The sequence below is a fragment of the Cricetulus griseus genome, chromosome 3, assembly GCF_003668045.3.
Source record: "Cricetulus griseus strain 17A/GY chromosome 3, alternate assembly CriGri-PICRH-1.0, whole genome shotgun sequence".
NCBI classification, from domain to species: Eukaryota; Metazoa; Chordata; class Mammalia; order Rodentia; family Cricetidae; genus Cricetulus; species Cricetulus griseus.
The window spans coordinates 79,677,048-79,704,302 of record NC_048596.1 but is presented as its reverse complement, the minus strand read 5'-3'; the positions used below and the strand labels follow the sequence as shown (position 1 = coordinate 79,704,302).

At 41.3% G+C, this 27,255-nt stretch overlaps 1 protein-coding gene across 1 annotated transcript; it reads right to left on the bottom strand.

Annotated features, from left to right (window-relative positions):
* Nucleotides 1–27,255, bottom strand: Cdr2 (cerebellar degeneration related protein 2). The gene is made up of 5 exons (XM_027410237.2): nucleotides 26,925–27,255; nucleotides 13,831–13,943; nucleotides 3,567–3,715; nucleotides 3,155–3,319; nucleotides 1–1,777 (listed from the first exon to the last, which is right to left on the bottom strand). Exons 1-5 carry the CDS (start codon nucleotides 26,998–27,000, stop codon nucleotides 916–918), a joined length of 1,365 nt encoding a protein of 454 aa, XP_027266038.1. The 5' UTR covers nucleotides 27,001–27,255; the 3' UTR covers nucleotides 1–915.

The following is a 27,255-nucleotide window of genomic DNA, read 5'->3' as shown; positions in this document are numbered from 1 at the left end:
TTTATTTGTTCACATTCATAGATAGCTTTATTTGGCTTTTAGAAAAATATATACAACAATCAGAACCATGGTTCTCTTAAATATTTTTAAATTAAAAGTGTACAAGTGAGAAGAGTGTTTCCACAGTCAGAACATCAATACCGTGTAATGCAGTAGACAGGAACTTCTGCAAGTCTAGGAATGTTAAGAACTGAGTAGGAGCAGCTTGTGCTGCCAAGTGGTCAGCGCAGATCACACCTTAACATTTCTCCTTTAGTTTCTATTTGAAAACAGAATACTACATATAGATTTGAGTAAAACAGCTGAATGCTCGGCATATACCAATAGGCATTAATCAAAACAAAACTTGCCATTTCAACTGGCATTCATTTGAATTTGGAAATATTAGGATTACCTGTCAGTCATCGTTCAACTGGTAGCAGATGCAACAAAACTTAGGGGTTTAAGGAGCTTGTTAATGTCATATTTCCAATTAGATTTCAGCTTTCTCAACATTCTTTGGAATGGGTGTTTCTGAAAAGCATTTTAGTTAATTAAGCAGACCATGGAGTTCCAAGTAGTTTGAGAAGCTGAGTATGGAAGCAATAGGAACAGCCTTAGTCTTGTTCCAATTCTGTCTTTTGCCCCACACTGTTGGTGCTTTAGCCTACCCCAGCTACATGGATCCCCCTCCACTGGTTCTAGGGCTTTTCCTGGAGGTCAACCTAATCAATGCACCAACCAGAGGCCAGTCTATCATGAGACTTCCTAGGGACCCTAGAGTCAACATTATCAGCCATCTCTCTTCCCGCTTTTGCCAATTAAGCAAAGCAATGAGACAAGTATCTTTAGCAACATGAAGCTTTGGAAATTGCGCTTATGTGTCTGAATGGGAGGGGATGAGAGAAAACCAGCAGATCATAACTGGAGGTATCATTAAGAGTAAGGAGAGAGAGATGGGTATTTTGTTCTCTGTTCATCTATTTCCTGCTTTGTTTTCTTGATGCAACTAAATATCTCCTTAAATAGTGCTTTGTATTCTGGAGGTGTAGTGGTGGGGGAACTGATGGGCTCTGGGGTAACAGGAGTGGGTTCCCAGCCACTGGCTCCAGCCTCAGACTGGGTTACCAGTCCTGTCAGGTCCCTGGCCGGCAGCTTAGAGGTCTGCACAGCCTTGTGTGACAGTGAGTCCTGCTCCTGCTGGCACTTCTTCAGTAGTTCTTCATACTTCACTTTCAGGGCACTGTACTGAGTGTCCACTTCATGCAGAAGGGAGATACCCCTCTGCTTCACAGCCTTAGCTCTCCTGATGCAAGTCTCTTCATGGCCCTTCACGATATCACCCCCTAACATGCTGCTAAGCATCGTCTCACTGCTGCTGCGCTTGAGTGGTTTTTTATGTGCTTCTGGAGCAGCTAGGAACATCTCTTCCAGCAGGCTCTGGCTGGGCTCCTTGAAAGGAACAAACAGAGAGTCGGGTACCAGCTTCTCAACACCATTCACAAAAGGATGCTCTGACTGCAGCATCTGCCGCATCTCAGCCACCTCTGCCTCCAACTCCAGTGCTCGGGCTCGGTAGGCATCTGTGGCACCCAGCTGCTGCTCTAGTTCACAGTTCTCCTTCAGTACCACCTTATACTCTGCCTCCACGCTCACTCGCTTCTTCCTCTCTAGGCTCAGCTGTGCCTGCAACATTGTCACTGTCTTTTTCAGGTGCTCATTTTCTTCTTCATCAGGGCTTTGTTGGCTTTGCAAGGAAGTGATCTTCTCAGCAAACACGTGGTCATATACAAAGTGTCTATGAGGAAATATGGAAATAATTAAATGTCAATTGATGGTACAAAGGAAGTTGCTGGGGTTTTTAAACTAAATCTTTTTAAAGAGCTGTGACACCAATTTTTAGCTCATTCAATGCTACAAGCAGTGGCTAAAATTAAACTATATGAGGCTGGAAAATTCTTGAAAGCAAATAACAATTTTGTGACTGATCCCCACCCCCTGAATAGTAAAAGTAGTTTAGAAAACTCACTTGTAAACCAGCAGAATGACAGCTGCTTACAAGAAATGTGATGGACAAGAAGAGTCTCATCTCTAGTTGCAGATCACAAACAGCTGGGTAGTTTTAAAAACCTGGAGCTCACACCATTCATTCTGACCTTGTTGGTTTGCTACTTGGATCTACATGGTTTTAAATGTTTGTTCTCCATAATGTGTGGCCAAGGTTAAGAAACATGATGTTTAGACTTTTAACTAGGGATACACATCAGCAGCACTGGGACAGCTTTAGGTTCATGCCAAGAAATTCTGACCTGAGAGTTAGTATCTGCTCTTGGAAAACATCCACAGTGCCAGGTACACACATGCAATGTCAGCACTTGGAAGATGGAGGCAGGGGGATCAGGAGTTTGAGGCCAGCTGGGCTGTATGAGATCTTATCTCAAAAGCCTCAAATCTCTATAAGTAGTGTGACAAAAAGTAAAGGGGGAGAAACATTAACTGGCCTCTCCTATCCCATCTTAGGCAGCTTGAGTGCAATTTTTTGGTTGTGGAGCATCTGACTTCTTGAAAGGTCATGTCTACTTTGGCCATCATTCCTGATGACTGGCACATCAACTGCAGTGTTAACAGGTGTTTAGTAAGTATTTATTAAAGACTCAAATTCATAACTACAAATTATAAGGGCACTTTTTTTAGGTGAAAATACTTTTTTGCCTCAATTTTTGTTCTACCAAAATTTGTCTTCTTTTCTTTTGAGACAAGGTCTCTTCTCCATAGTCCTGGCTGTCCTAGAACTTGCTATGTTTTGGCCTCAAACTCATAGAGTCTGCCCATGCTTCCTAAGTTTTGGGATTAGAGGCATGCACCATCACACCCAGCTTCCAAAATTTTCATTTTTTTCTTTCAGTCTAATGTGAAATATATCCCCCAAATCTATACTGTAGCAGAAGTATTACTAATTTTAAACTAATATTTAACAGATTAAAATGAAAAGAATTATAGATGCCAATAAACTTTCACTGTTACATTTAAGTTCAGTGGCTTTGTTTAAACTACTAATGGCTTAACAGGCAAGGGGCACTTCTTGAAATGGAGCTTTTCATCTATGGTAATCCAGAGTGTATCAATGACATGGGATATTCCCAGCTTGAAAATCCACAACAAGGCAGGCTCTTACTGGCGGAGGTCATACAGCTCTTTCAGACAGGAGAAGCTGGGTGCTGGTTTCTCCCGGTCACATGTCTTCTGCCTCCCTCTTCCTTGGTTGGAAGACTTCAGCTCCTCCACTTGGCTTTGGAGGTGATCAATGTTTGTTTGCAGGCATTCAATTGTTTCCGTCAGGCTGTGAATAAGACACAAGCTGGTTGCTGCTTGTCACATTAAATTAAGATCAAAACCAATGAAGGGGGATTAGGTGTGAGCCACTCAAACTTGCCTTTCTTAATTGAAAAGGACTTAAAATTAATCCCCATTCCCCTAAAATAATGAACCTTTGTCCAATACTGCCCAAACCCTCAACAGCACATTCTACTTCAAATTAGTTGCTAAATAACTCCTTTGTAGATTGCCCTCAGTAACAGAAATTTTACCTTATGATTTTTTGTTGTGAGGCTTTGCTCTCAGCAACTAGCTTCTGGTTGGTTTCTTCCAGTTCTCTTGCTGTGACATCTAACTGCTCATAAACTTTTGCATGCTGCTCATTCATTTGCCGTAGAAGCTCTACCTGTTTGGTCAGATACTGAAAAAGAAGAATATCAAGGTGATGCAAACAGATAAGATAGCCTGCATGCTTCAATACTGATTCTCTGGCTCTCCCATACCACCTAATGCCAGGTGAGGGCTTAGAGCTTCCACCTGTGGGCTAAGCACTCTCCCAGCATGGTGATGTGTTTGCCAGCACAGAAGCTTCCATAGCCTTGATGGTCTGCCTGCCTGCTTCTGGCTAGCCACTGCAACCCTCTAATAATGTGGTCATTCCTCATCCTATTATTTATTACTCAGGATAACAGGGGTTTTAGAAGAGTTTTATACCAGGAATGAGGGACAAAGACCAAATGTGAACTTTATATTATACCACAGTATCACTGGGTTTTTTAGTGGAAAAGAGAATTTTAAATCCCAATAAAAACCACTTTTTAAATAAGAAACAGGCACAAGCTATCCTTGATGTGTTTAGCTCCATTAATGCTTTATAATACTCCAATATTAATGAAGTTTGTTTAATTTTACAAAATATATGCTTAATATTCAAAAAGCAAACCCAAGCCAGGTGGTGTTGGCATACGCTTTAGTTCCAGCACTCGGGAGGCAGAGACAGGTGGATCTCTGTAAGTTCGAGGCCAGCCTGTTCTACAAGAGCTAGTTCCAGGACAGCCTCCAAAGACACAGAGAAACCCTGTCTCAAAAAACAAACAAACAAACAAACAAACAAACAAACAAAACCCAAAGTGAAGTTTGATAATCCCACAAGAAGAAAATCTTGGGAAAAACACAATGAAAGTTTAAATAAAATGTTTAATAGGCACTGGAGAGATGGATTGGCGGTTAAGAGAACTTGTTCATGCAGAGGACATGGGTTCAGTTTCCAGCATCCACTCAGCAGCTTACCACCACCCAGGGGACCTGGTCCTTCTACTTCTGCAGCATCAGGCGTATACACATACTCAAGCATAAGATTCATACAGATAAAAATAACAAATCTTTAAAGAACAGAAAAGGTTTAAAAAAATGTTTAACCAAAAGAAAAAGTTTAATGTGGAAGAAAATGTTGATGATTTTCACTTGCAAAATAAAATAAAAATCTTTTTTTCCTGAGTGAGGCATTTCAGAAACAAACCAGTGAAAAATGCATTAATTTTACCAGGTACACTTTGATATCATAACGTCATTATTTTGGCCTATAAGAATGCCATCTCCACTATCCTAGTCACAAGACACTTACCAGGTTATTTATTTTGGTCCTGCTAAGACTGCTTTCTGAAGACCAAGGATAAGGGGAATAAGCACAATCTTAATGCCAGAGTTAGGTCACCTGGATTTCCTCCCTAGCCAGTTCCACCCAACACACTGTAAAGTGTAGCATATATTCCAAACAGAACATTCCTGCTGCTATTCTCTGGATACAACCAGAAAAGGAAAAAAAAATGAGGTTTTAAGTATAATCACACGGTGGCAGACTTGACTTTAAAAACACTTCTTGAGGTATTTTACATCAGGGCCAAGTGACTTTTTTTTTTCTTCCCCGAGACAGGGTTTCTCTGTGTAGCCCTGCCTGTCCTGGAATTCACTCTGTAGATCAGGCTAGCCTTGAATTAAGAGATCCACCTGATTCTGCCTCCCGGGTTCTGGGATTAAAGGTGTGCACTGACATGCTACCACCATGACCTTTGCTTTTTGAGACAAAGTCTGTCATAATATCTCCAGCCAGGCCAGCTCTGACCTTTGGTGGTCCGGACTTGCCTCCTAGTGCTGGGAGTACAACTGTGTACCACTATGACAGGCTTCAACAGTCTTCTTTCAAAACACAGAACTCAATGATACTCAGTGATATGACATGGTCCCTTTTCAGATGCTTACATAACATATATACAGAATAAACAACTCCTCTTTATCTTCAACTTTCTCACGGGAATCTCCCAAAGCCAAAAGTGTTCTGAAAAATTCTTTGAATTAACACCACCATCACCATTCCCAAACAAACCATAGAATTTATAACTTATGCTTTATTAACACTCCTGTGAGGTCTGGGCAGGACTCTGTAATTAAGCATTGATACTTCCACATCAAAAAGTATAAAGATTACAAACAGCCTCGGATTGGTTAATGATTTGCTAGCAAATAAATTGATGTAAATTTAAGGGATAAGATCTCAGTAGAACTTCTGGGGTTCTGAAGTGGTATAGGGTTGTAGATGTTAATAACTGCTAGAATTAACATGATTAAATGAGCTAAGTTAACACGAAGCATGGTATCTATAGAGTGCATTTCTTCTTCACTGCCCATACTTCTGTAAGTTTCTCTTGGTCCTTTGGAAAACAACTACTCAACTTGTGACAAGAAGTCTTTTCAGATCTGTAGGAGAAAGCTCTTGGTTCTGCTCCTGGCTAGCAATGACACAGCAGTTTCCCGTCATCCACAGGAATGTGTTTAATTTCTTAGGAATACTCTACTGGGTAAAGAGGGCTTAGGGTCAAAAGAATATATATGACAGGGGTGGTAAGATGGCTCCGTGGCAAGGGCACTTGCTGCCATGCCTGATGACCAGATTTCAATCCCCAGAACTCATAGGTAGGAGAGTACTGACTCTGTAAGTTGCCCTCCGACCTCCACATTAGCTGTATGCCATAATCTCGCCTTATTAGCTATATATATATATCTCCAAAAACCCATCTCCTTCATTCAGGTGTACAAAATAAACACTTAAGGTCCAGGTTGCTGCTACATTTGGTGCCTTCCACCAATAGAAATCAAGTATTTTCATATCATACTGTAGGGTTTGCAGCACTGTTGATGTTTTACTTACATATGTCACTATTTGAAATTATGATAAGTTTCCAGATTGCCACAAGATCTTGTTACTTGCTATATAAGCTTTATTAGTATATCATGAATTTGTTTCTACAATATTTAATGGCTATTTAAGTATGATATTCATTTATAATTCAATGTTTAGTTGAGATGGGTAAACCGTCAATCCTCCCGCCTCAGCCCTTAAATGCTGAGATCTGATACTGAACCACCACATTTGGTGCTGTAATCCAATGCATTTGAAAGGGCTCACAATAGACCTTGACAGACAGCCAACAGGATCTGCGGCACAAACACGGGCCAGGCACTTGAGTTATACATAAGCTCTTTGCAAGCTGTTTCAGAACACATGCTCCAGGGAGTGGAGATGTTCATCTGCTGCTCTTGCACAGGACCCACCTGCAGTTCCCAGCACCCATGTGGTGCATCACAACTGTCTGTAAGACCAGTTCCAGGGTCTCTGACACTCTCTCCTGACTTCTGCAGGCACCAGGCACCACGTGGAACACAGATACACTTGCAGGCAAAGCATCCATAAACATGAAATGCATTTGTCAGAGTACTTGCTCTTGTCTACAGCAGCCCTTAGAGGACCCTCATTCCTCTCGAGACAACACAGCAATCTACTCAACTGCTTGACTGTTACTGTCCCTCTCTTTCTGGGATACTGTTCTCTATCTAGTCCATAGATATTTCTTACATATTTATTAGCTAAATATCAATTTCTGGACCTCTGTTCACAACAGCTGTGTTCAGTACCACAATTCAGAGTACAAAGGTCAAGAAAGGTCTAATTTGAAAGCTTCTGTGATGGGGTTGGCTGCAGACCTCCTGGGAAAAGCCTATTAACCACTAATTCCCATTTAGACTCTCTATTCTCATGACCCCAACATCATACTCAGAAACCTAAAGGGGAGATATTTATTATACATACCACATATTGCACAGAACCCAAGTTAAGCTGATTAAAAACAAACAAACAAACAAACAAAAAAACAAAACAAAACCAAAACTGTCAATTTAGGCTTGTGGCCAACATACAGGAAATAAATCAACATGTAAATAAGTACAAAGAGACGACGAAAAACCTACAGAAAGTGCCTCTTGTTCACTATATAAAAATCTGTGATAAAAACACAATGAAGCCATTGAAGAACTTGTGATATCTTAGCTTTAGAGGACTTGGCTTTGAGGATAACCCAAGAATGCCAACGAGCTTGTTTTCACATGGTAGGAGTTTAATTATATTAAGCCACCAATAATCAGAAAGGCCACTCTTTAAGACTCAGTCACAGACAACCTACAAGGGAGTCTCATCTGGTCAGCAATTGCAAAGAAAAACTACTGGCTCCCTAGGTAAGTGCTTCGTATAGCAGCAGACACCAAACTATGTGCTTAGTCTGGATCTCTAAGTTAGGGTTTTTTTTTGGGGGGGAGGGTTTCGAGGCAGGGTTTCTCTGTGGCTTTGAAGGCTGTCTTGGAACTCGCTCTTATAGACCAGACTGGTCTGCAACTCACAGAGATACTCCTGCCTCTGCCTCCTGAGTGCTGGGATTAAAGGCGTGTGCCACTACCGCCCAGCTAAGTTAGTATTTTTTTCTTCACTTTATGCAGAAGGAAAGAGGTTACCTTCCCCACCATTCTTCTCAAAGTCCATATAAACTTCTAATATTCTCATTTTCTCAATTCAGAATTTGGGACACTACTTCAGATTTGACTGCCATATTGATGGGGATTGATGCCATATTGAGAGTGGCAGCAAAGTAGACAAAAATGCCAACTTATGGCAAGAACATCAGGCTTGGGAAGACAGTTCAGTTGGTAAAGTGCCTTGCAAACATGAAGACTTGATTTCAATCCCCAGAAATCATGGTTTTAAAAAAGCCAAAAGCCAGGTATAGTGGCACATGCCTTGGGGAGACAGAAGCAACTGGATCTCTGTGAGTTGAGGCCAGCGTGGTCTACATAGGGAGTTCCAGATCAGCCAGGACTACATAGAGAGACCCTGTCTCAAAAAAAAAAAAAAAAAAAAAAAAAAAAAAAAAGGAAATTTAGCTACCCAGCAGTGTGAGGATTATCTTTTAATCAAGGATTACAGCCAAGTCTTTTAAATTTAGTGTAAAAATAACCTTTAATAATAATGAAGAGATAATTCCTATTAAACATTAAAAGTGTATTTTCCCTGATTACAGTAATATGTTTCTGCCATAGGACATGTAGGGATGGAGATGTAGGAATATGAAAATAGAAGTCACATATAATCATACTATTAAAAGCTTACCAAGTTGGTTTATGTTTATATGTGTAGTGTATGTATGTGTGGAGGCCTGAGGCTGACACTGGGTATCTTCCTTTTTTTTTTTTTTCTGACAGGGTCACTCTCTGAACCTGGAGTTCACCCATAAGCTAGACAGACTGTCGGAGATCCATCTGTCTCTGCTCCCATTGTATTACAGATGTATGCCATCATACTTGGCTTTTAAGTGGGTTCTGGAGATCCAAATTCAGGTTTTTGTGTGTGGCAACCACTTTACCAACTGAGCCATCTCCTGAGCCTTAGCTTGCCAAGTTTTTAAGATATACTGTCCACTAAATGGACAGAATATTTTTTTAAGAATTAAGACTGTTGCCCTATTGCCTTTAATCCCAGCGCTTGGAAGGCAGAGGCAGGTGGATCTCTGTGAGTTTGAAGCCAGCCTGGTCTACTGAACGAGTTCCAGGACAGGCTTTCCAAAGCAATACAGAGAAACCCTCAAAAAAAAAAAAAAAAAAAGACTGTTGCCCTATAAATATTCTGAAATGAATAAATAATGATGTAATAATTACAGTAGTCCAAAACATATTCTCATGATCTCATCATCCCCTCAGAGCATCTTGTATCAGTGCAGTGTCAACATTTATCACCATTCCATAATGGAGCAGAGAGATCTAAGAGGTGGTTTACTTGGCTGAACTCTCTATTTGCAAATAGAATCATGAGTTTATACCCAAAGTCTCTGAATACAAAGGCCAGTGTTCCCTCTACACCTTCAAAAGTATTAACCAGTCACCTACTATGTGTGAAAGACCATGAATAAACATAGCAACAGTCTTAGTGTTACTACAGGAATTAAGAAAGTAGAAAAAAGTCAACTAAGAAATAAGTACAACATAAAATAGAATGTTAACAAATGTAGTAAAAACACAAAATGCTTCAGAGTTTCCAGTGAATGGGGCTGAAGAGCTGGGTGCTTCCTACCTTTGAGATCCCATCCTCAGCACTCACATAAAAAGCTGGGCATGCGGGACTGGAGAGAGTTGTTCATCTGCTCTTGTAGAGGCCCCTCATTCAGCTCCCAGCACTCACATGCTGGCCTATAATCATCTGTAACTCCAGGATCAGGGGATCTAGTGCCCTCATCTGGCCTTCTCTGGTACCAAACAGGCACACAGTGCACTTACATACATGCAGGTAAAGAACACACACAGCTGGAGGTGTGGCCCATGTCTTTAAATCCTAGCACTCAGGAGTCAGAGGCAGGCAGATCTCTGTGAGCTTGTGGCCAGCCTGGTCTACATAGTGAATCTCAGAGAGTCAGAACTACATACTAAGAGTGTCTCAAAAACAACAAATACACTCATATACATACAGTAGATATTAAAAAGTCAGTAATCACAGCCCTAGGGGGTAAATAATCCCTGAGCCTACCCAAATTGGTAAACTCTAGGTTAGGTGAGAGACTTTGTAGAAGGCAATAGAGGAAAACACTTCTCATCAATCTCTGGTGCCGGCATGCAAACACACAGACACAGACACAAATGTAGGTAAATAATAATGTGATTTAAAAACTGGATGTTCAAGTCAGCACTCAGACAAGCTACAGGCCTTTCTGAATCCAATAAAACCACTACTTTCAACTAGCTTACTCAATTGTGTTTTGTTTGTTTGTTTTGTTTTGTTTTGTTTTTAAATTGAGGGCTTGAGATGGCTCACCAACTTAAAGACCTTGTTGCTATTCCAGAGGAGCAGAGTCAATTCCCAGCACCAATACAGCAGCTCACAACTGATGGGGTATGTTCTTCTATATATATGTTTCTCTTATTGGTTGATGAATAAAAAAGACACCCACTGGCCAGTAGCCAGTCAGGAAGTATAGGCGGGGCTACCAGATGAGGAGAATTCTGGGGAGAGGAGGCAGGAAGATGCCATGAAGGAGTAACAGGTCCAGAATTCTCTGGTAAAATACTTAGATTAATATTTAGATTAATAAAAATGGGTTAATAATTAAGAGAGAGCTAGCCAGTAAGAAGCCTAAGCCATCAGCCAATCAGTTTATAATTAATATAAGTCTCTGTGTATTTATTTGGGGCTAAATGGCTATGGGATCAACCAGGACAGAAACCTCCATCTACACACAACTGTCTGTAATCCCAGTTCACACAATCAGATGCCCTCTTCTGGTTCCCATGGGCACCAGACACACACATGATGCATAGACATACATGCAGGAAAAATACCCATACACATTAAAAAACAAATGACAAAAGTCTCCCTCAACTACATAGCCCTGGCTGGCCTGGTACTCACTATGCAGATCAGGCTGGCCCTGAACTCACAGAAATCTACCCATCTTTGTTTCCCAAGTCACGTTACTCCACACCCAGTAAAACAACAACCTCCTAAAATTTCATTTATGGATTGTTTGGGGTGCGTGTATGCCATGACACAAATGTTGAATCAGTACAACTTGCAGGTGTCAGTTCTCTCCTTCCACTTTGTAAGTTCCAGGAAAAGTTATCTTGATAGCTTTTTTTAAACATTAAAACAATACTTAACAAAAACACTGATCATCTTTTATGACGACTGTTTGAACACACTAATAGCCTTTGAAAAAACACATGTCAATATTACAAACCAGTCTTTGGAAGCTGGGAATCATGGTGCACACCTTTAATCCCAGCACTCAGGAGGCAGAGGCAGGTGGATCTCTGTGAGTTTGAGGCCAGCCTGGTCTACAGAGCCAGCCCCTAAGCAGGCATGGCTACAGCATCCCCTACAATATAGTGAGCTTATTATGTAGTGATATATTATTCATGATTTATTAAAGCAGCCTGAGGATTCAGAAAGCAAAGTCAGCCACAAGCCATAGAAGCCAGGCACATACCTTTAATCCTAACAGCCAGAAGCTAGGAGGTGGTATAAACACCGTTAATCCTAGGACTCAGGATTAAGAGAAGAGGTAGATGGATCTCTGTGAGTCCATGGCCACCCAGATCTACACAAAAGTGAATCAGTCCAAAAGAGAATTGTAGCTCACACCTTTAATCCCAACATTAGGAAAGTATATAAGACAGAAGCAAGGTCTCAGTAGAGGCATTCATTCTTCATCCACTCTGAGGAGAGGTAGCAGTTTGAGACTTGATGAAAAGCTCGTGCATGGATCAGCCCTTTCAGCCTGAGCTAGAGGTGAGAGCTAGTGGCTGGCTACTTTGCTTCCCTGATCTTCAGCTTGAATCCCAATATCTGTCTCTGGGTCTTTTTTGTTGTTGTTTTTTGTTTTTGTTTCTCGAGACAGGGTTTCTCTGTATTACTTTGGAGCCTGTCCTGGAACTCGCTCTGTGGACCAGGCAGGATCTACCTGCCTCAGCCTCCTGAGTGCTGGGATTAAAGGCGTGTACCACCAACACCCGGCCTTATCTTGTTACATTAATGTTTTTCTAAATTAAAACAGCCACAAAAACTATATAGCCAGAGCTATATAATGAGATATTGTCTCAACCCCCCCCCCCAAAAAAAATCAGTCTTTGGCATTCTTCATGGTAAGTCAGAGTTTTAGGGATTTTACCCTACTATTTTCATCAATTTACCAATAATTCCCCACCCATTCTGAGTAGTTTTTTTCAGGGTAATTTTTGAATTCACTTTAAATTTCTCTTGGTTGGTGAGCTAAGTGCTGACTGTCTCTGTCTCTCCCTCTCTCCCTTCTACTTTCCTTCCATTTTTTTCCAAGACAAGGCTTCTCTGTGTAGCCCTGGCTCTCCTGGAACTCACTGTGTAGTCCAGGCTGGCCTCAAGGATCCACCTGCCTAACTTGAATACTGGGGTTAAAGGTGTGCTTCACCACACCTGGCTTATTATTTTTATAAATTAAAACAACAACAAAAAACAAAACAAAAACCCACCACCAACACCCCCTACTGGTTTAATTACTTATTTAATGAGGAACACTGTCAATAAACACTGTGAAAAGTTCAGTGCTGCAGTGTTATAATTCAGTGGTAGAATGTGTATTCAGCATGTTCATTGCACAAAACCAGATGAAACTGAAGAAAAATAAGTTTAAAATTTGTCCAAGTTATTCCCCTTATCTGAAGTTCAAACACAGGCTTATCTAGGGCGTCTGGGTGAGAAACTGCTGGCTCTTGGGATGGTGACTGGATGGGTTGATAACATTTTCTCACCTTATCTGGGGGTTGGCTGCATGGGTATGTTTACCTTGTAAAAATTCACAGTAGTTGAGACAGGGGACTGAAAATCTGAAAACCACTCAATTATAGAACAAGACCTTCTGCCCCAAACAAACAAATAAACAAGAATTTAAATTCTTTGAGTGGCACAGGAGTTTAAACATACTATAAAATCAGATATTACATCAAAACAAAACTTCTTACCTAACTCTAAATTTGGAATGGTGCTTGATAGTTGGAGGGAAGGAGGTGCCGCCAAGGAACAATACGAAGGGAATGTCAACAGTGTGGTTGGTTCTCTTCACTGAGCATGGGGCAGGTATGGATTTTTTTTTTTTTTTTTTGAGACAGGGTTTTTCTGTGTAGCTTTGTAGACCAGGTTGGCCTCCAACTTACAGAGATCCACCTGCCTCCCAAGTGCTGGGACTACAGGCTGCACCACCACAATTCAGCTGACATATAGATTTTTGTATGTGCACTGTTCTATACACTCATGCTTTTCTGTATACCTTACACACAGCATATTTTTTTGTTTTTGTTTTTCGAGACAGGGTTTCTCTGTATTGTTTTGGAGGCCGTCCTGGAACTCTTTCTGTATACCAGGCTGGCCTTGAACTCAGAAACTACCTGCCTCAGCCTCCTGAGTGCTGGGATTACAGGCATGAGCGACCACGACTGGCTAGAAAATGTTTTTTAAAATCAGAGCTAATGTACATACTAGGAAAACCTAAAGAAAGTATACATCACCTTTGGTGGTTCAATTTCTCAAAAAACAACTACTTAGAAATTGAATCCTGTTATTTTAGCAGTATATGACTTGTTCAATAGTCAAGTGCCACACATCAGAGAGGATGTTAACTCTGTCACGGAGTAAATTACCTCAATTTCTTGTAACTGCTCCTGATTGGTTGTGTACATCTGCTGAAGAGAATCCTCCAACTCTGTGTTCCGATCCAGTAGCGTCTTTCCAAGTTCAGCAGCAAGCTGGAGATCTAACACAACAAACATCTTAGAATGTGGCAAGTATGAGCTCAGTCAAAGTTTTATATAACCCAGCTCTTAAAATAAACAAAGCAAGTCCCAACACACGAGAGTCAGATCCCCATGGAATGCAGAACAGCCTAGAAAGAAATGCCAGTTCAACTTAAAACTCAGTTGAACTGGGGTCTATTAGCAGGTGACGTACTGGCTCATGCACCCTAGTCAGACAAGAAAGACAGCAGTCTACTTTATAGAGACAGATATGGGCATTAGTTCAGAAGTCAGCATTACATTTCTAAAATCATCATTTGGTAACAGACTTATTCAAATCCTGACATTGAGATGGATCCTTGAGCCACAGCATAGGCAGGTCTCAGCAACCTCTAAAATTCCTATCAAGCTGCTGTGAACACAACTACTAAAGCAAAGTTTGTTGTCTGAGCTGTTTTTTGTTTTGTTTTGCTTTTTGAGACAGGGTTTATCTGTCTAGACCTGGCTAGTCCTGGAACTCTATCTGTAGACCAGGCTACAGAGATCCACCTGCCTGCCTCTGCCTCCCAAGTGAGGGGATTAAAGGCATGAGCCTCCACTCCTGGCTATGTCTGGACTCTAATTTTTTTTTTAAATTTATTTGTATGTGTGTGTGTGTCTATGAGAGTTTGTGCATCACTGAAGTTCAGAAGCAGGCACTGGCTCCCCTGGAACTGGAGTTACAAGTGGTTGTGAGCTGCTTGATGTGGGTGCTAAGAACCTAATCCAGATCATATACAACGGCAGTGTATGTTCTTTTTTTTTTTTTTAATTTATTTATTATGTATACAGTATTCTGCCTGCACGTATCCCTGTCGACCAGAAGAGGGCACCAGATCTCATTACAGATGGTTGTGAACCACCATGTGGTTGCTGGGAATTGAACTCAGGTCCTCTGGAAGAGCAGCCAGTGCTCTTATCCTTTGAGCCATCTCTCCAGCCCGCAGTATATGTTCTTAATGACAGAGCCATCTCTCCAGACTCCCCAGCCTGGCCTCTTAAGGCAACTAAATATTAATGCAAGAAAGAGAGAGTACAACAGTAGTAAGACACTTGCTTCACAAGTCTGTCTCTCGCTCTCTCATTCCCCCAGCTCTGAATTTGTCACATCTTTTAAGCAAAGCAGCAATACGGTTTCAATTCATACTTCCCTTAAACATAAAGACAGGCAATTCTTTCTTTCCTTCCTTCCATTTTCCTCATCCTCCTTTGAGTCAGAGCTTTACTGCATTGCTCTGGTTGTCCTGTGAAGTCACAGCAATTCTTCTACTTCAGCTTCCCAAATGCTACTAGGATTACAAGTGTGAGTCACCACATCTGGCTTCAACTATCTTCTTAGGCATATACGCAAATAAGACAGATTTTGCTTATATCCTATTATATATCTCAGGGTTAAAAGTTTAGTAATAATATTAAAAAAAAAAAAAAAACCAAGCCAGGCGGTGGTGACACATGCCTTTAATTCCAGCACTCAGGAGGCAGAGGCAGACGGATCTCTGAGTCCAATGCCAGCCTGGTATACAGTGCGAGTTCTAGGGCAGGCTCCAAAGCTACACAGAGAAACCCTGTCTCTAAAAAACAAAAACAAAACCAACCAAACAAACAAAAACCAAAAAACCAATCTTGGCAATGTAAAAATCCTGTCAGGAGAGATGAGAGACACCTGTGCCCATCCTTCAAATAATTCAACTCTCCCCAGGAATCCTACACCAGGGAAAAGGAAAGGCTATTTCACACAATTCTGACAATTTATCACCACAGACAATGGCAGGCAGGACCACATCATGATTGGCGTTGCTTAATCCTATATACTTCTTGTGCTCTATTTTCACATATCATGTTAATACTCCCTTAAATGGACATGGGAGTGCAGTCATAAGGCCCCTCATATTTGTTCCTCTTCCCAGTGTAGCCAAACTGAATAAATATTTTGTTTTTCACTATCACTTGTTTGCATTACCACTTGTCTCTTTAATGGTCTACTGGAGATAGGTGGCTGAGCTTAGCTTGCAGGTGTTGCCAGAGCATAAGCTTTTATTTTAAAAATTCCAGCAACCATAGTGACACAGGTAATTGAAAGAATCATCTGTGTAGTACATTTTATGGGCCAGCCCTATGATACAGTGGGAAATGCGATGATGTCTGGACAGGAAGATATAAGGTCCAGTTCTGACTAACATTTTCTAGAATGGTGATTTTAAATGCTTTCATTTTTATTATTTTAACTGTGTATTTCTGTCTCTATGTGTAGGTATGTGAAATGAGTGTAGGTGCCTACAGAAGCCAAAGTTGGAATTACAGCTGGTTGTAAGTTGCCTCATGTGGGTGCTAGGAACTGAACTTTAGCCCTCTGCAAGAATAGTACATTCTCTTAACTGCTGAGCCATCTTTCCAGTCCCCAATATGGTGGTTTTAAAGGTCCCTATACCTAATTGTCTCATTTGGAGAACTGACTATTCTGTTAATATCAGATTGTAACAATAAAATGCAATAATAGGAAATTCTTTCCAAATTAAGTTGCAATACACAAAGTATTTCCAGAATGCATTAGTTTAAATGCCTTTACATGTCTGTTGCTAGGCACTATTCTAAGCTCAGGCTACAGACTATTACCCAGAACAGGTGACGGTCTTGCTTTGTTGACCTTCCTAGGCTACTTGGGAAGCTAGACAGCACTTAAGCACTGAAAATTCAAATGTGATAACACCATCACCACCCAGGTGCTGCTTTGACGATTGTACTCAGATATACACATTTATATTCAGTAGTATCAGACTATGTTTCAGGCATTGCGGATTATAAGGAATTCAGATTTTAAAAAATGTTCTACCTTCTTGGAGCTTATAGTCTATGGGGAGAAAGCAACATGATAAAATATATAACAGCCAACAGCAAGTTCTTGAGAGACCATGTAAAGCAGGGAAGATGTATGGAGGAGTGTGTACGTGAGAGGCCAAACCACAGTGGACACTACAATAAAGCCATGGAGAAACCGAGAAACTGGACATCTAAGGGAACAGAATTTCTGGTAGAGACAAAGCAAGTGCAAAGTCCCCAGAAGGAATCATGAGAGGAGCTATTAAGGAGGCCAATGAGATTGGAGCAGAATGGGACATAGAGAGTAAATCAGAGGGATTCCAAGATAGGCCAGCTTGGGTTGGACTACCGTAGAGAAATCAAGACATTGCCTTTTACTCCAAAGTAGGTGGGCAGACTAGGGAGGCTCGACAGGATCACTCTGACTGCCTGCTGTGCAAACACAATGAATGGAACAAAGATAGAGCACAGTGATAAGACACTAATCATCTGAGAGAAAGGATGGTGGCTTGGACCAGACACTGGAGATGGAGAAAAGGAACAGACTTATACAAGACTTGAAAGTAAAAGCTGTAAGGATTTGTTGATTAATTTGATACTGACTATAAGGGGGGAATTAAATTATGTAAGGAGGAATCTAATTTTAGCTATGGTTTAAAAGATGGGAAGTCATCATGGAAGAGCCAGGAAATAACTCATCATACTTTACAATCTGGCAAGTAGCCAGTAAGAAGAAAGCAAGAAAAGAGAGTGAAGTGAGTTGAAATGGGTGAATCAGGCAAAGAGTAATCATACTAAGATGTTACAGCCATGGCAGAGAAATTTTGAATTGTATTCTATGCGATGGCAAGTGACTTAAGCTACTGGAATACAGATATGTATCATGGAAAAAAAAAAAACCCAAATGATTCTAAGGTTAATTTTTAAAGGTTGACATGATTTAACATCGATCCATTAAACATCTATCCATCACTATTGGCTGTAAAAGTTAACCTAGAATAAGCAATAACAGAAAAACAACAAACTTTGTTATATAGTAATGCCCACCCAACAACATAATTAGTATTGTGCTGGGTTGGTTTTTCCTGTACCAAGGAAAACAAAACTCCAAAAGCAACAAAACCCACTATACACTAGTCCAGCTCAGCTCAAAACTACATATACATGTACATGTGTACACATATACATTTTTTTTCATACAATATCTTGATTATGTTTCTTTCCTTCCCCAACTTCTCCCAGTTTCTCCCCAGGATTGGAGAGAAGGATATAGAAGGAAATATGGGGAGGGACAACTAACACTAAAGGCCATTTGAAAAACCATATGGAAATCTACTGTAGAAACACACACACACACACACACACACACACACACACACACACACGAAAAAAAAATCAAATAGAGTCACCAAATAATAGGGAAGACAATGCCCCAAGTAGGCATCTTATGTCACCAAGTAAAATCTCCAGTGCCAAGCTTAGGTTGCATCTCGTTGAATCATGGCCAAAGGGGTTTCCCAGAAGACCCAAAACATTAAAACCTACAAGCTGCTCTCCATGACCTAATGATAAGGTACTACTGCTGAAGACAGTTATGTCATTGAACCAGAAAGTAGAGCTGGTGCTTAACTAGAAGCTCCACCCCTACTGATTTGTGCCTATAGTGCTGGAAGACTTTGGACATTACTTATTACCTAGCTACAAACCCTGTGACCTACAACAGTGACCTGTCTGCAAGATATACTGGCACAATAGTGCCAAGAATGCTTTGGGAGTAGCTAACCACCTTTTTGATTGAACTTAAGGCCAATTCCATGAGCTGGAACCTATGACCTGACACTGCTAAAGTAGCCAAGAACCTGAGACTAGATGGGCCATGGACCTAAGGGAAACTTCCTACATTCTTTTTATCTCAAGATGAAGGTCTCACTGTTGACCAGGCTGACCTCTAATTCACAATCCTCTTGCTCATCCTGCCAAGCAGTTAAGATTGTAGCTTGTGCCACATATCCAGCATATTTGTACTTGTGCTACATATCCAACATACTCACCTTATATTTTTTCACTATTTTAAAATGAAACAGTATTGACAGTTGCCAAAATATATTCTCTGATGATTTTAATTTTAACAATATTAAAAATATATATTGCTGTTATTACATTAAGGCCAGTAAAGAAGCCAATCAAATGCTATCTTGTATTCATAAACTAAAACCTTTACCAATAACTCAAAGCATTTAAGAAACATTACTCTTGGTATGTTTTTATAGGACACAAAACCTAGTTTTTCAGATGAGACAACCTGAAGCACAAAACTATTAAAGTAATCAACAAACTACACATGGTGAATCACAGGCAAGGCAGAAACTATAGTCAGCAGGTTCTAACTCACATCATCAGGACTCTCAATCATTTACATGTGCATAATGTTTTCTTTTCCCATTGCTAGAGCCGTGTACACACAAGGCAAGTGCTCTAAAGTAACATCCCTAACTACCTCCCCTTTACGCACCTCATACAGTCTCCCTACATAACTCAGGCTGGTCTTAAACTCAAATCTTTCTGCCTTACATGTCAGTGCTAGAATAGGCATGTGCCCCCATGCCTAGCGAAGAAGTAGGTTGTTTTTCTCCCTTCTTCAGTGCTGGGACTCAAATCCAGGGCTACTTTAAGGAGATCACAAAGCTCCCTAATATAAGGCTTTAATCACTTAAAAATGACAGCAAGGAGAAATGAAGAGTTCAGCCATTTGGGTATTTATGGCCAGCTCAGCCAGTTGCAAAAACATCCACACCCAGCCAAGTTACTGTCTTTTTTTTTCTTCAAGAAATGAAAAAGAGCTACAATTGGACACGTTGAAGGATGTCTGTAATCCCAGCACTCGAGGCAGAGACAGAAGAATTCCCACACAAATTCAAAGCTAGCCTTAGTCGACACAGCAAGTTCTAGGCTAGCCAGGATTATGTATTGAGACCCTGTCTCAAAAGCAAAACAAGAACAGAAAAGAATTAGATTCACTGTGCATGAGTGGCAATGCATGCCTTTAATCCCAGCAAGGAGGCAGAGGCAGGTGGTGGATCTCAGTGAGTTTGAGGACAGTCTGATCTACATATGTGTTCCAATTCAGCCAGGGCTACATGGTAAGGTTTGCCAACAAAAAAACAAACAAATGCAGATCTCTGTGAGTTCAAGGCAGCCTGGTCTACATAATGCAGTCCAGGACAGCCAGGGCTATTTAGAGAGATCCTGTCTCCAAAAAATAAATAAAATTCAAAACAACAAAAAATCCAAACAAACAAAACCAAAAAACTACATATGGCTAATGGTGCAATAATTAAATAATTATTTTTCTTTTCTTTTCTTTTCTTTTTTCTTTTTTCTTTTTTCATTTTTTTTTTTTTAAGACAGGGTTTCTCTGTAGCTTTGGAGCCTATCCTGGCACTCACTCTGGAGACCAGGTTGGCCTCGAACTCACAGAGATCCGTCTGCCTCTGCCTCCCGAGGGCTGGGATTAAAGGCGTGCGCCACCAACGCCAGGCGCAATAATTACTTTCTACTCATAGCATATATACCGTATGTGTATAGCCCACATAGAAACCATGACACTATTAAAAACATTAGGGGCTGGAAGATAGCTCAGTGGTTTAGAGCACCTGTTGCTCTTGTAGAGGACCCAGATTCAATTCCCAGCAGAACATGGTGGCTGACAACCATCCATAGTTCCATTCCTCGGGATCCAACTACCTCTTCTCGCTTCCACAGGCACTAGGCACACACGTAGTGCACATATATGCAAGCAAAACATCCATACATAGAAAATAAAATAAATAAATCTAAAATAAATAACAAAAACAGAACTGAAAACACCCCACCAAAGATACAACGTGAAAGCATCAGCATCTCCTAAACATTACCTACTTTGCTCTGGCCTGCTGTAAAGTGGCAATACCTCACTGGGACAGCACAGAAACTAACCAACAATGTTCTTAACCAGCAATTAACAAACATCAGAGCTGACAAGGATACATAAAACCATGTATGTATGTATGTACGTATGTATGTCATAAAGGAGTAAGCAAAACTGTCTAGGGGAACAAAAGGAACCAATGAAGCGGAGGGAAGGACCAAAGGATGGACAGGAGATAAGGAGGGAATATTCTCGTCATGCATATGAGACTGTCTGTACATAACACACAGTACCATATGCGATGACTATCATACTGGAAAATATAAAAAACACAAAATAAAAACTGATCTCACTAATTTCAAACAATAAAACCAAATTAAGTCAACTGAACCTACAAAAACATTTGTGCTGAAATGTCTTCAGGAATCAAGACTTCCTTGAGGTCCTCTTGCACTTTCACTTAGTTATGAATTGCTTATGCTAGTCAATAGCCAGCAGCACATACATGTTTCCTGCTACTGCAGCGGTCAAATATAGCCCCCCACTCTGTTTCCCATTAGCCGACAGCAAATAAACAAGAATTTGAGACCTATCTTTATCTCAATCCTTAGTTCCAGTTAAACAGAATCCCCACCAGTCTCAGCAATCTGAAGCTTCAGTCTCTTGAATATTTCATGAAATGTTTAAAATTCTAGCAAGTCAAAGCTTAACTACAAGAAAGCACCTGTGAAGTCACACTGTATAATAGGACATTACTTCATCTGTTAGTGTAAAGCCAACTGACTGTTTCAGTCTTTAAAAAAGCGTCATTTCCTGTTGTGTAGCATCTGGCCTCTATAACCAAGAAGAGCCAAAAGCTGGCAGGAAGCCCAAGAAACATTTCTAAGTAATTGGTGGAGGGAACAGGAGAATGCTGAATGTCCTTTAATTTTATTTTTTAATTAAGGCACAAAAGGAAAGGAAAGCGTATAGTTTCAAGGCATTGCACACCTGTTTATCTCTCTATTACAATAAGGATTTCCATTGTCTTTCTAAATCCTACTGAACTGGTCTGGCTTAGGCAGTCACTATAAATATCATAGACTTATAATGTATCAGTGCTCTACGCATTTGATATTCTTTCATTAATCAGTCTTGGCAGGTAATTTTTTTTCCTTTAACACAGAGATCAAGCCCAGAGCTTCATACACAATAAGCATGGGCTCTCCTTACATCCTTGGCCCTAATATGCTCTACTTTCACAGTGTAGGCTGTTAGCTTTAAATAGATATTCATTCAGCCCTGTACTTGAGCAAAAACATTAGCAATAGTACCTGACTGATACTTTTTAAAAGATCTTTTTTCCAGAACTTATTACATTCTTCTCATTTTACTTGTTTCTTAAACATGAACAAACAAAAAAAGCTGAGGACACATTTTATTAGTTGTAATCTGCAGCAGTAATTCAATAACATGAAGGCTGAAAGCTTTTCCTATTACAAAGTCAAATGCGTCATCTGGTGACGCTTCTATTCAATGTCTGTTGCCAACATTGCTACAATTGAGAAAACACACACACACACACACACACACACACACACACACACACACCTCAACATAAACATCAAGAAAAATGATGGTGTTAGTTTTAATGACCCTTTAAACAATGATTCAGCAATTAAGTGCACATTATGAATTCAGAGATGAGCTCATCCTGAAATTTAGGAAGATGTACTCATCTTGCAAAAGAATTTCAGGATTCCTTTAAAGTACAACTTCATTTGGTGATCTATACACCTACACCCTGAACCCTTATTCTAAAGCTCCACAAGTGACAACTGTAATGGCAGCTGGTCTAAAGGAAAACCAGTCTTTGAAGCCTTTCCACCTTGTTCTTGGGGACACATTTCAAAGCAAGTGCCATCGTTACCTACACAGAAGGCTCCTGCTGTCCCAGAAAAGACAGTGCCCAGAGATTACTGTCAGTATTCTTAGCGTGCCAACTCAGTCCTCTAACAAAAGTCTCTTCGTCAAAGCATTTCTGTGTCTGTACAGCTCTACACATAACAAGACATGAATAGGAGACCAGAGTTGACTGAGGTTAGAATGTTTTCATTATTTAAATCTGAATAGAAAGAAAGGCCCTAACAAATGTTGACACAGTTTGTCTACTTAGGTAATTGCATCCATTAATAAATAAAAAAGTAATAGTCCTAATGCTTTAGAAAAGTTTTTGTTGTTGTTTTTGTTTTTTTAAAGACAGGTCTCACTATACAGCCTCGGTTGGCCTGGAGCTTGCTTTGTATTCCAGGCTGGCCTCGAACTCAGATTCCCCTGGAAAGGTGTGTACCACTACACCTGCCACTGTATTCAGATGGAAATTTTTTAATGTTTTCTAATTTGTTTTATGAAGTAGGCCATGGGGCTGGATATATGGCTCAGAGATTAAGAGCACTTGCTGCACTTGCAAAGGGCCTATGTTCAGTACGCAGCACCCACATGGTGGCTCACAACTGCCTGTAACTCCAGTTCCAGGGGATCAGACATCCTCCTCCTCAGGCACTGCATACAAATAATATACATACATACATACATACATACATACATACATGCAGGCAAACATTTACATAAAGTAAAAATAAAATTTTGCTTAGAGGGCAAAGGTACTTGGCTTTCCAAGCCTGGGATCAGAGTTTGATCCAGGGAAACCATGCAAAGGTAGTAGAGACCTGCTTCTACACAAGTACATGTCATGCATCTCCTCTCTAACATACAATAAAACATTGAATAAGAGAAACTAGTCATGGTAATCTAATCATTCAGCAGGCTGAGGAAGGAAGATTGCCATGAGTTTGAGGTTGGCCTGAGTTGCACACCAAGACCCTATCTCAAAAAGTAAATAAGAACTGGTAAGATGGCTTAGTGGGTAAGAGCACTGGTTAGTAAGCCTGACAACCTGAGTTAAATTCCCAGGACCCACACGGTAGAACCAGAGAACTGACTCTCACAAGTCATCCTCTGACCTCCATATACACTCCATGGTATGTCCCATTGCTCCCCACACCAAATAAAGCTAGGCTCTGTGACGTACACATTTAAGCTCAATGGGAGATTGAGTGTGCTGGCTAGTTTTATGTCAATTTGACACAAGGTACAGTAATCCAAGAGGAAGGAGCCAAAATTGAGAAAATACCTCTGTAAGATGGGGATGCACACAAATTCCTATACGGAATTTTCTTAATTATCGATTGATGGGGAGGGTCCAGCCCATGGTGGGTGGGGTTGCCCCTGGGCTGGTGGTCCTGGGTTCTATAAGCAGGCCGTGCAAGCCATAGGGAGCATTCCCCATGGCCTCAGTATCAGCTCCCACCTCCAGGTTCCAGCCCTGCTTGAGTTTTGTCCTGAATTCCTTCAATGATGGGCTAATGTCAAAGTGTAAGCCAAATAAACCTTTCCCTCCCCTAACTCATTTTTTGGTCATGGTGTTTCACATCACAACAACCAGAACCCTAACTAGGATATTGAGGTAGAAGGATTGCTGTAAGTTCAAAGCCAGCGTGGGCTACAGAATAAAAACCTATCTCAATTAAACAAGTCTCAATTTTTTTGGTAAAGTGTTTTAGGCCATCTGTTTAATATAATTCTACCTAAGTTAATAATGAAGATGATAAATAACACATATAAAATCCAACTAGAGCTCCATAATTTATCCAAAGAGCTGGTCCCAAACTACCTAGCATCAAATGCTAAAGGGTTACATTTACTAGCACCTCCAAATGTCTCCAGGGAATGGATTCATGAACAGCAACCCCCGAGTGGAGTCCTGCCTTCCTAACAGATAGCTGGCTAGGATAGTGGTGCCACTGCCTATAAGAATACCTAGTATAAAGCCAGGTGGTGGTGGCGTACTCCTTTAATTCCAGTGCTCGGGAAGCAGAGACAAGCGAATCTCTGAGTTCAAGACCAGCCCTGGTCTACAGAATGAGTTCCAGGATATGTTCCAAAGCTACAGAGAAACCTTGTCTCAAAAAAACCAAAATAACCCAACAACAACAACAACAAAAACCAAAAATACCTAGTATAGAGAAAACAATATGTTCTTGAGAAACAGTTGTAAATTCTGTTCAAAGTTTAGTTCTAGAATGGCTCAGTGGTATGTTGCATGCACACAATCCTGGAATACCAAATACACAAAAGCATTTAACATACAAGTTAGCAAAATTGGAGAAAATATGCTCAAAAGAGCAGCCATTATTCTTTCAGCTGCATACTGACGAGCTAACAGCTGGGATTTCACGTCTCCTATTAGTACTCCATATGCTGTTTAAGCTATGGCAAAGTCTACTGTTGTGATAACAGATGTAAAAGGCTTTGGAAAGTATAGGAGAAATTCCAAGTGGAAATTGACAGTAAATAAGTTCAGATATTAGGATTTGCTAAACATGAAGATGTGACAACTTCATTTTGATCCGAAGTTAAGAATCCCACACATAGTCCCAAACGTGTTTTGTTTATTGCTCAGTAAATTGGGATATTAAAATTGGTTGTCCTGACAACTTTCTGGGGAAGCAGGTTAGAGTAGGCACTGGTTAGAGGAAAGCTGTGAAAACAGTAATCCTGTGTGAGAGAGAGCTTCAATTCAGGGCAACAATTATTAAATCACATTTCTATTATGAAGTGTTATATATGATGTTAGACAAGTATAACCAGCCTACCCTTGAAGATTTTGGATGTTTCTTAAATATGGCAAAGCAAAATCTCTTGCTTGGATTATATGAACTGCTTTCATATAGTAGAATGTTGCAATCGCATGATGACTGCTTCAGTCCTTAAGTATCAAAGTAGGTCATCAATCCTTATGGGGCAAATCTGAAATAGGCTAAGTATGTGACACATTCGTCTTCTGGACATGGAGAAATGTGATAGCAAATCGGCATTGTAACTGCTAGGTAGCTTCAATTATACAAGTACAGGTATCCATCTGGGCTTAAGTCGTTGCACATTAAGGGATCAAGACAGACAGAAATAAATAACAAATTACCACCTGTCCAGAGAGGTACCTGTTTTCTTTTTCTCTTTTCTAAGTAAGGGTCATTCAAGTCCACATTTTTCTTTTCTATCAAACTCAGTGGAATTGTGAACAAGTAGCCGTGTTTAATAGCCAACTCAAAGATGATAATTTTCACTACAAGTTTAGAGTGGAAATAATTCTCTAGAATAGAACAAACAGGATGCTTGGAAGAATTCCTGGTGATCACTCTGAATGGTGGTTAAGAATGTTTGCTCTGGAGTCTGCAGTGAAAACCTCATTTCCCCAACAGTATCTACTTGAGCCAGAGGTAACCTATGGCAACACATGATGTTATTGGGAGAATTAAAGGCGCCCATCATTGTGTTAAGAGCCTATCAGTGTCCTCAAGCGAAAAATCCTACTACGATTGTGCAAGAAAATGGGCCACTGGCTTCTAACTGAGGGCACTCTGAGATTGTTCTCAGGAGATGCCACAATCAAGAAAGCCAAGGCAGGATAATTTCTAATTGAAAATCCGAATGAAAAAAAAAAGGCATAATAGAACTCTTCTCACATAATTTCACTTGGCACCCGATAAACGACGCCAAAGTAATATATCAAAACAAAACAGTTTGACACCCAATTGTAAGTTGTACACTGGGGTGCTAAGGTCCGAACAGTGTCTACAGGCTCCTCATCCCGAGTGCGTGGGATCAAAAATACTAGCTCCCATATTCGGCTTTAGGGAGTCCACCTAACTCAGCTTCTGCTTTCTGGGAAACGGGATAACAAAACATCACTCTCAGAGAGTGATGGCGCGGGTACCGCACTGCTGTGCGGTACTGCACCCCCACCACCTGCAGCGGCTTGCAGACTCTGCGGGCCATGAAAAGCGCATGAGGGCGAGCAGGGCAGCAGGACCAGAAGCAGAGTCAGCAGCTTGCTTCTAGAGCGGGGCACACTGGTTCACCCCTGCCCACCTCAGAGGTCCCCGAAGGAGATAGATCCGCTCATCCCCCGAGAAAGCGCTTTCTTAAAGCGCCGAGCATCAGCCAGCGTTGCACATCCGCAGGGCCGAGGGCCGCGCGCTTGCTCCCGGCGGCCGGGATGGGCGGATCCGCTGCCAGGTGAGAGTGAGGAGCCCCCGGCCGCGCATCCCAGACCACCAGCCTAAGGAACTTTCTAGTACTTTCCACACCTGTCGCCTGCCGGGCCTCCACCCCCCAACCCCGGCGACCTCGCCCTCACCTTGTTGGAGGTCCCGGTGGTCGTACCACGGTTCATCTTCTATCTCAAACTCCTCCACCAGGTTATCTGCCAGCATGTCGCTGGGGGTGTCCGGGGGCAGCGGGCTCTGCCGCCACCGTGCCGTTTCGGCCGCTGCCCCGGGCTGTCCCCCGGCCCCTCCGCCCTCAGCCAGAGCCGCCCTCGGGCGGGACGCGCCGGCCCCGCCGCAACTCCCGCCGCCGGCCCGCGTCCGCCTCGCGCCGCCCAACGGCCAGCGCCCTAGAGAGCGCACCCCGGGTGGCGCCCGCAGCCGGCACCACACACCCGCTGCCCGGCCCAACGTGGCACTTTG